The 9,219-nt window shown below is 67.5% G+C and overlaps 1 protein-coding gene across 1 annotated transcript in view; it reads right to left on the bottom strand.

The window, feature by feature from the left end:
- Positions 1-2,093: 2,093 nt before the first annotated feature.
- Positions 2,094-9,219, bottom strand: part of CACNB1 (calcium voltage-gated channel auxiliary subunit beta 1) — a 9,360-nt gene continuing 2,234 nt past the window's right edge. The window contains exons 2-12 of the mRNA XM_017838490.1: positions 8,621-8,815; positions 8,064-8,186; positions 7,827-7,963; positions 7,651-7,727; positions 7,259-7,404; positions 5,475-5,555; positions 5,321-5,379; positions 4,425-4,534; positions 3,643-3,794; positions 3,423-3,518; positions 2,094-2,393 (exon numbers count right to left, since the gene is read on the bottom strand). Coding sequence (XP_017693979.1) covers positions 2,109-2,393; positions 3,423-3,518; positions 3,643-3,794; positions 4,425-4,534; positions 5,321-5,379; positions 5,475-5,555; positions 7,259-7,404; positions 7,651-7,727; positions 7,827-7,963; positions 8,064-8,186; positions 8,621-8,815 — 1,461 coding nt within the window. The 3' untranslated portion in view covers positions 2,094-2,108. The remainder of the gene's footprint in view (positions 2,394-3,422; positions 3,519-3,642; positions 3,795-4,424; positions 4,535-5,320; positions 5,380-5,474; positions 5,556-7,258; positions 7,405-7,650; positions 7,728-7,826; positions 7,964-8,063; positions 8,187-8,620; positions 8,816-9,219) is intronic.

The following is a 9,219-nucleotide window of genomic DNA, read 5'->3' as shown; positions in this document are numbered from 1 at the left end:
GGGGGGGGTGGGACAGGGGCCTGGCACTGCCCAGTGCACCCCAGAGGTCCCAGGGCAGCGGGACCCTCCGGGCACCGCAGGGCAGGCCAGGGCTGGGCAGCTGTTAGCACGGGTTAGACCCCAAAACTGGCTCAGATTTACCCCCCACCCCCCAGTTCAGGCAGAGCCCCTCCAAGGCAAACACATGCAAACTGCCCCCGCCCCTCCCCGGGCAGGCAGCACCCCGGGGGGGGCACAGCCGGGGGCAGCAGGAGCCCCCCAAAGCCCTGCACACACCACACACATGCACCCCCCCGGGGTGGGGGGCCGGGGGGCTGTGGGCAGGCACTGGCTGGGGTGGGGGACAGCTGGCAGGGACCCCCCCACTGCCACGGCCAGCCCGGGGGGCCAAGAGCACCATGGAGAAGCAGGGGGCACCCGGGGGGGGGCAGCCAGCAGGCAGGGCTGGGGGGGAGCACAGCCCCCCACCCCACGCCCGGGGCAGGGGACGGGGACAGGTCGGGTCCCCTTTGGTCACTTGCTGTCCCTGCCAGGCAGGGGGGGCCCGAGGCACCGCGAGATGCTGGGGGGGCTGCGGCAGGGGGGCACAGGGAGACCCCCCCTCACCAAAGAGTTGGGCAGGGGGACCCCCCAGGGCAAAGCAGGGGCTCCCCGTGGCACTGCTGGCCGGGCTCGGAGGGGGGGCACAAAGGCAACCGGGGAGGGTCTCCCACCCCCCAAAACCAGCACTGCCCGCACCCCCTCACCCTAACGGATGTAAACGTCCTGCCCCCAGCCCTCGCCCTCCCCCAGGCCCAGGGGCTCCTGGCCCTTGGCTCGGCCCCGCAGCCCCCGGCCCTCCTCGGCCCCGTCCCCGGGGGGCTCCTCCTCGACGGGGTCCATCTCGATGTCCATGCAGCAGGAATCCCCGGGCTCCGAGTCCCGGCTGCCCGCAGGCTCCGAGTCGAAGGTGTCCTGGCGGCACAGGCTGCGGGGGCCGGGGCGGGCGGGGGCCGGGGGGGCTCTGCCCTGCCCGCGGCCCCCCGGGCCCGGCCGAGGGCGACCCTGCTCCCCCTCCGGGAACGGACCCTGGGGGGGAGAAGCAACCACACCATGCGGGGATGGACGGGCACGGGGTTAGTGGGGGGGTTACTGGCTGTGGGGAGGGGGGCACACGCTGCCCAGCACGGCCCGCCCGTGTCGCTCACTCGTGACACGAGGGCAGCAGGTCTCAGCCTGGGGGTTCACAGGGGCAGGGAGAGGGGGACGGGGGAGAGGGGGAGCAGTGCAGGGGTGGGGAGGGTGCAGGGTGGGGGGATGGAGCACCAGCAGCGTCCGGCTCGCTGGGAGAATTAGCGACAGACGACACAGGACACTCGTCCCTCCTCTGCCTCCTGCTCTCGGGGGGGCTGCAGGACCCCCCAACACTGCCTTAGGCCCACTGGGGGGGCTGCAGGACCCCCGGCTCAGCACCGTAATGGCCGTGGTGTGAAGGGGGGTTGAGCCCCCCCTGCCCAGCTGGACCACACCAGGACACCCCCAAAGCCTCGACCCCACCACGGCCCCCCTGCAGAGGTGTGGGAATGGGGGGCCTGGCACCCCAACAGCCCATAAGAGGCATGGAGGGGGTCTCGAAGGGGGCAGATCCTGGGGGTTCCCAATCCCCAGGGTGGGCTTCAGGCCTTGGGAGGGTCCCCAGGAGACCCCAAATGTAGGGCTGGCACCAGTCCCAGGCAGGGAGAGATCCCCAGGGCTGATCCCAGGGATGGCCCGGATCCGGGAAAGGGAGCAGGTCCCTGGGGTGACCCCGATCCCAGGGATGGCCCCAAACCCAAGGAGAAAACAGGTCCCCAGGGCGGGGAGATCCCAGGGACAATCCTACACCGGGGGGCTCCAGTACCCCAGGGGGGGCCCAGGTGCCCAAACGGAGCAATCCCAGGGACAGTCCCACTCCTGGGGGGAGGCCCAAATCCCACGGGTTTCCTCAATCCCAGGGTGGAGAGCAGGTCCCCAGGGCAGGTGACCCAGGGCTGGCCCCACACCCGGGGGGGGTGTGGCCGTGTTTCCCTGGATGTCCCCGATCCCAGGGGTACCCCGGGGGTGGGGGGGTTGTCCCCGCCGCCGCCTCCTCACAGCGCGTGCTCCTCGACTGGGGGCCTGGGGGGGCTGGGGGTGGCCTCCCGGCCCCAGAGGTTGAGGTTCCTGCGCAGGGACGTGAGCACCTGTACCTGGAGGTTGGAGACGGGCGCGGGGCTGGCGGCCAGCGCCGCCGAGGCCATGGTGCGGTTCAGCAGCGGGTTCGGGGGGTTGCTGCTGGGGGGGTGCGTGGCCTTCCAGTAGGCCTCCAGGTACTCGGCCAGGTGCTCACAGGCCTCCTCCAGCTGGTTCTCGTCCAGCACGATGTCGAACATCTCCTGCGGGAGGGACGGCGGGGCTGGGGTGGGGCGGGGAAGGGCAGCGGGACGCGGGGCAGAGCAGAGGGACAGAGGGACGGTGCGGGGCTGCTGGGGCAGGGTGGGGCTATAGGACAGGGTGAGGCTTATAGGACAGGGCAGAGCCTATAAGACAGGGCGGGGCCTATAGGACAGGGGAGGGCCTGTAGGATGGGGTGGGGCTTATAGGACAGGGCGGGGCCTATAGGACAAGGAAGGTGCTATAGAACAAGGTGGGGCCTATAGGACAGGGTGGGGCCTATAGGATGGGGGGGCCTATAGGATGGGGGAGCCTATAGGACAAGTTGGAGCCTATAGGACAAGGTGGAGCCTACAGGACAAGGCAGACCCTATAGGACAGGGAAGGGCCTATAGGACAAGGTGGAGCCTATAGGACAAGGCAGGCCCTATAGGACAGGGAAGGGCCTATAGGACAGGGCGGAGCCTATAGGACATGGTGGAACCTATAGGACAGGGAAGGGCCTATAGGACAAGGTGGGGCTTATAGGACAGGGTGGAGCCTATAGGACAAGGCAGGCCCTATAGGACAGGGTGGGGCCTATAGGACAGGGTGGGGCCTATAGGACAGGGGGGCCTATAGGATGGGGGGGCCTATAGGACAAGGTGGGGCTTATAGGACAGGGTGGAGCCTATAGGACAAGGTAGGCCCTATAGGACAGGGTGGGGCCTGTAGGACAGGGTGGGGCCTATAGGACAGGGCGGAGCTAATGGAAAAGGGTGGAGCCAGTGGAAAAGGGCAGGGCTATTGGAAAGGGGTGGGGCTTCTGGACCAAGGGTGGAGCCCTATGGATGAGGTAAAGCCCATGGGAAAGGGCGGAGCCCGTGGGACAAGGTGGGAGCAGTGGGAGAGGGCGGGGCACCTGGGCTCAGGGCGGAGCCTATGGGACAGGGCGGGGTCAGTGGGAGAGGGCGGGACCAACTGGTGACAGAGGTTGGGACAGGTGGGTGGGGTCAAGGTGGGCGTGGCCGCGGTGGGCGTGGCACACTCACAGGCGGGCACTGCGCCAGCTTGTCCGAGGCCACCATCTGCACGTTGAGATGCTTCGCCTGGGACTTGCCCCGGGACTTCACCAGGCGCTGCAGCACCTGGGGCACGAGGGGACAGCCCGGGGTGGCCTCAGGGACACGGCCGGACCCTGCCCGGCCCCCCCAGCAGGGCAGGGAGGGGGCTGGCGCTGCCCCCCGCCCGCCCCAGCACCCCCAGACCCACCTTGGGGGAGGTGATTTTGATGTAGACGATGATGGGGGCCAGGGAGGTCTTGGCCAGCTGGGCCGGGTGGTTGATGGTGTCGGCGTCCAGGGCCACCAACTGCAGCGTCCGGGCCAGCTCGAAGATCCGCTCGGTCTCGCTCTGCACCTCGGCTGGGGGGGGCACGGACAGAGGGGTCAGGGGACACGGGGGGACAACGGCTGGGAGAGACGGGATGGGGGGCACGAGGGGTCTGCACCGGGACTTGGCCACTCCAGTGTCACCCCAGCCACAGGAGGGAGGGTGGACTGGGCTCCGGGTGGGTGAGGAAGGGGCAAAACCCCCCCTGAACCTCACACACACATGGAGGGGGGGATCAGCCAGGGCTGTGCCACCGGGGTGTCCCCAACCCCGCTCTGCCCAGGTGGCCGGACCCTGCAGTGTCCGAGTGGCAGGATGGGGATCCAAGGGGACACGTCCCCAGTGCCCCCCTGCCAGGGGTCCCGCGTTACATACCCAAGACATCTGTATCAGGAGCAGGGGAGGAAGGAAGCGGCACGGAGGGGAGGAACCCCAAAAGGAAAAGGAGAAACAGGAAAGAAAAAAAAAAACACAACAGAGAAGATAAAAGAGGAGGAGGGGGAGGAGGAGGAGGAGGAGGGACTGAGTCACGCGGGGGGAGCGCGGGGTTGATCACCCCACACCCCCACACCCCGCGAGCACCCCGGGGTGGGCTGGGGGCTGATACAGATGGAGGCTTGGGGGGGGTCCCGCTGCCCCGGGGGGCTCAGGGGGTGCCGTACCCAGGCTGGAGCGGGTGCTGGAGCGCTCGATGATGGTGTGTTTGCTGGGGTTGTTGAGCACGGAGCGCTTGGCCAGGGAGATGTCGGCCGTGACCCGCGTGATGGAGATCCTGGAGGCACGGGGAGGGGTGAGACCCCCCCCATACACACCCCCAACCCCTGGGGGGGCAAGGGGGACCCTCCTGCCACCCCCTTCCAGCCACCCCATGCTCAGGGCTGCTGGAGCTGCAGGAATCCCCATTAGGGTCCCCCTGGGACTTTAGGGGGCCCCACCCGTGGGATTAGGGGTCCTCCCACAGGGTTAGGGGTCCTCCACAGGTTTAGGGGTCCTCCCACAGGGTTAGGGGTCCTCCACAGGTTTAGGGGTCCCCCTACAGGGTTAGGGGTCCTCCACAGGATTAGGGGTCCCCCTACAGGGTTAGGGGTCCTCCACAGATTTAGGGGTCCCCCTACAGTGTTTAGCGATTCCCCTGTGGGTTTATTAGGGGTTCCCCCATGGTTTTAGGGGTACCATCCATGGAATTAGGGCTCCCCCCAATGGGATTAAGGGACTTTCATGGATTTAGGGGTCTCTCTACAAGGTTAAGCATCCCACCTTGGGTTTACGGCTCCCCACATGGGATTAGGGGTCCCATCCTGGATTTAGGGGTCTCCCCCTGAGATTAGGACTCTCCTCATGTGATTAAGGCTCTCCTCATGGGTTTTGGGGTTACAGGTCCTCCCATGGGTTTTCAGGTCCCTCTATGGGTTAGGGGTCTTTTTGTGGATTTAGGGGTCCCTCTATGGGGTTACAGGTCCTCCCATGGGTTTTGGGGTCCCTCTATGGGTTAGGGGTCCTCTTGTGGATTTAGGGGTCCCTCTATGGGGTTAGGGCTCCCCCAGCCCCCCCATCTCACCTGCCATCAAAGCGATGCTTCAGGAAGTCGAACAGGGCTTTCTGCATCATGTCAGTGACCTTGGAAGGGGGGGAAAGGCAGGGAGGGAGGGACACCGTGGGGCCGGGATCCCCCTCCCCGTGCCCCCCGGGGTGCCCCCCCTGTGCTCACTCACCTCGTAGCCCTTCAGCGAGGGCCCCACGAGGATGATGGGGCGCATGGAGGGCACCACGTCGTAGGGGGGCACGTGCTCGGCCTGGGGACAGAGCGGGGGGTCAGCGGGGCCGGGGGGGGGACGTGGGGGGCACGCTCAGCTTCACCCCTGCAGGGGCAGCTCCAGGAGGGTTCGAGGGGGGCTGCAAGCGGGGGGCACCCCACCCTAACCCCACCCCCCCCATCCCCTCCCGGGGGTCCTGACGCTACTCACCGACTTCTGCTTCTGCTTCGCTACGTCCCGAGGGGCCGCGGGGGCCGGGGGGGCGAGAGGAGACAAACAAGGCATGCGTGTTACCCGCGGGCACGGGGGGCACCGGGGGCGGGGGGGGCGCGGGGACACGCGTGTCACCCAGGGGACACGTGTGTGACACCCTGGGGGTGCCCGAAGGACACGTGTGTGAGCCCCCAGGGGGTGACCCAGGGACACGTGTGTGACCCAGGGGACACATGTGTGACCCCAGGGGGTGACCCAGAGGACACATGTGTGACCCAGGGGACACATGTGTGACCCGAGGGGGTGACCCAGGGACACGTGTGTGACCCAGGGGACACATGTGTGACCCCAGGGGGTGACCCAGGGGACACATGTGTGACCTGGGGACATGTGTGTGACTCAGGGGGTGCCCAAAGGACACGTGTGTGAGCCCCTAGGGGTGACCGAAAGACATGTGTGCCACCCAGGGGACACGTGTGTGACTCCAGGGGGTGTCCCAGGGACACATGTGTGACCCAGAGGACACATGTGTGACCCAGGGGACATGTGTGTGACCCTAGAGGGTGTCCCAGGGACACATGTGTGACCCAGAGGACACATGTGTGACCCCAGAGGGTGTCCCAGGGACACATGTGTGACTCCAGGGGGTGTCCCAGGGACACATGTGTGACCCAGAGGACACATGTGTGACCCAGGGGACATGTGTGTGACCCTAGAGGGTGTCCCAGGGACACATGTGTGACCCAGAGGACACATGTGTGACCCCAGAGGGTGTCCCAGGGACACATGTGTGACCCAGAGGACACATGTGTGACCCCAGAGGGTGTCCCAGGGACACATGTGTGACTCCAGGGGGTGTCCCAGGGAACACACGTGTGTTACACATGAAGCATCTCCCGCTCAGGGTCAGATTTGGGGTTCCAGCAGGGGCTCTGCAGGGTGGGGGGGGTGGCCAGGACCCCTCCAGATATCCCTGCAGACTCCCCCTGCCCCGGGTTGTGGTTGAGCCCGAACCCCCCCAGTTTGTGCCCAGTTTAGGGGGGAGGAACGGTCCATTCCCAGTTGCAGGGGGGGATGAGACAGCGGCCGTGCTGGCACACACCATGCACACACTGGGGAGGTCTGGGGGGGCCACGGGCTGATCCATCCCATGGGTCACAGGGGGGTCACAGCCATGGGCTGATCCATCCCATGGCCCACAGGGTGGCCATGGATGGATTCAACCCACGGACTGTGGGGGGGTCACAGCCACGGGCTGATCCATCCCATGGGTCACAGGGGGGTCACAGCCATGGGCTGATCCATCCCATGGCCCACAGGGGGGTCACAGCCCCACACTGACCCCCCCCAGCCCTTGTGCAGGGGGTCATGCCCATGCTGCAGTGCTGGGGGTGCTGGGGCAGTGGGTGCCCCCCAGACCCATGAGGTGCCCCCCAGCCCCATGGGGTGCCCCCAGCCCCCCGGCAGGGTTAGGGCAGGCAGCGGGTGCAGCAGGCGAGGCGGGGGCCGGCGGGGGGGGGCCCTTTTACCTTCCTAAAGAAGGGGATGCGCTTGTTGTGGGCGGGGGGGGTGGTGACACTGCTCACGCTACTCTTAGGGGAGCGCTGGGTCTCCAAGGCCTCCTCCTCCTCTAACTCATCGGGGTCAAAGGTAAAGCTGGGCATGTCCAGGGCACCTGGGGACGGCCCGAGCCGGGGCCAGGACACGGCAGGGAGAGAAGAAGAGCGATGATGGCGATGGAAGAAGGGGAACGATGGAGATGGGGGGTGCTGGGAGGGGCAGGAGGGTGGTGGGAGAAGCAGAGGAGAGGGGTCTCTGGGGAAGGGGGTGTGCCCTGCCTGCACCCGGGGCGGAGGGGTGGGCTGTGGGTGAAGGGGAGGTGGGGGAAGGACCCCCCTGGGCTGAGGGGGGACACTCTTACCGCTGGCCGGGGGCGTGGGCCGGCGGGTCCCTGTCACCACGTCACCCAGGCTGGAGGTGGAGTTGTCCCCGGATTTGCTGGGAGGGAGAAGCACAGAGAGAAAGAGAGTGGGATGGGGGTGAGGGTGGGATGGAGGGGGGTTGTGGAGGGATTGGGGGGGTCGGGCTGAGCCCCACCTCGAGCTCAGGCGGTTCTGCCTCATCTTCTGCTCCTGCAGCAGCCTCATGTTCTCTAGCTTGACGGGGCTGGGGATGAAGCCCACCTCGCAGCCCTCCTTCACCAGCCGCCCGATCCACCAGTCGTTGTTGTACTTCTGCGCCGGGGACGGGGCAGGAGGGGGGAAAAAACACCTTAAAACCACCCCCCAACACCCACCCCGGGGCTGCCACCGGCCCCCCCAGCCCGCTGCCCACCTCCTTGATGTGCAGGAAGTCCTTGGGCTCGAAGCAGATGGCCATGCCCTGCACGGGCACGTCGTCGGTGGCCGAGGGGTTGTAGCCGACGTTGGTGCGGACGGCAAACGCCACTGGCTTCGTCTGCCCAAGGAGGAGAGGGGTCAGGGTGCCCCCCTGCCCGCCCCAAACCCCCAAGATCTCACCACGCTGCCCCCCCCACAGGCCAGGCAGGTGATGGTGACAGCACCGGTGCCACCAGAGGGGACACAGGGCTGGCTCAGCTCCGGTGGGCTCCGGAGACCGGGCTGGGGACACTGTGGCCACAACCCCCCCACACCCCAGGGACAACGAGGGGCTCATTAGCTAATTGCTGAGAGGCAACTGGTGTGAGAACCCGGGTTGCCCCAGGCTCCCAGTTCTGCCCAGCAGACCCCACTGCCCTCCCAGTGCCACTCTCCAGGGGGATGGGATGCTGTAGGAATATGGGGGGTGTCCCTGTGCCTGGCAGGCCCATCCTGCTGGGGGTCCAGGGGGCTGGGAGGGTGGCAGGGGGGGCTCCTCTGCAGCTGTCCCACCTTGGCTTTCTCCAGCTGGGCCATGGCCTGGCGCTCGGCCTCCTTCCGCAGCGCTTCCCGGTCCTCCTCCAGCGACACATCCGAGTCCGAGGGGCGGCTGGTGTAGGACTCTGCCGAGCCCTGGGAGAGCAGGGAGAGGGGGCTCAGACCACTTTGGCCTCCCCCAGAGCAGGGAGCCCACCCCCGAGCCCGGCCCTGCAGCCCTGTGACCCCCCCACACCCTCCCGTGCCCACCCCCGTGGGGGGGAAGCCCCCACCCCTTGCCCGGGGCCACCCCACCCGCGGGGTCAGGGAAGGCCGAGGGACAGGGCAGCTGTTCCCACTGCTCTGACAGGGAACGTGACACCGACCTGCTCCCGCTGGATCCCGGGGCCTCTCCGAGAGCTGGGAAGGCAACGGAGACCCCCCTGACCCCCCGGTTGCCCCCCAGCCCAGGACAGGCCAGTGGGGACAGTGTTGCCCCCCCCAAGAGGGTCCCGTGGCAATGGCGGCAGGGCGCCATGGGGACACTCGGGGTCACCCCAGGACAAGGCCGGAGCTGGGGTGGGATTGGGGACCCCCTGCTCACACCCCGGGCCTGGAGCCTGGGGGAGGACACC

This window comes from Lepidothrix coronata, unplaced genomic scaffold (assembly GCF_001604755.1).
Source record: "Lepidothrix coronata isolate B3197 unplaced genomic scaffold, Lepidothrix_coronata-1.0 Scaffold343, whole genome shotgun sequence".
Lineage (NCBI taxonomy): Eukaryota > Metazoa > Chordata > Aves > Passeriformes > Pipridae > Lepidothrix > Lepidothrix coronata.
The sequence above is the reverse complement of the archived record's forward strand: the minus strand, read 5'-3'. Positions and strand labels throughout refer to the sequence as shown.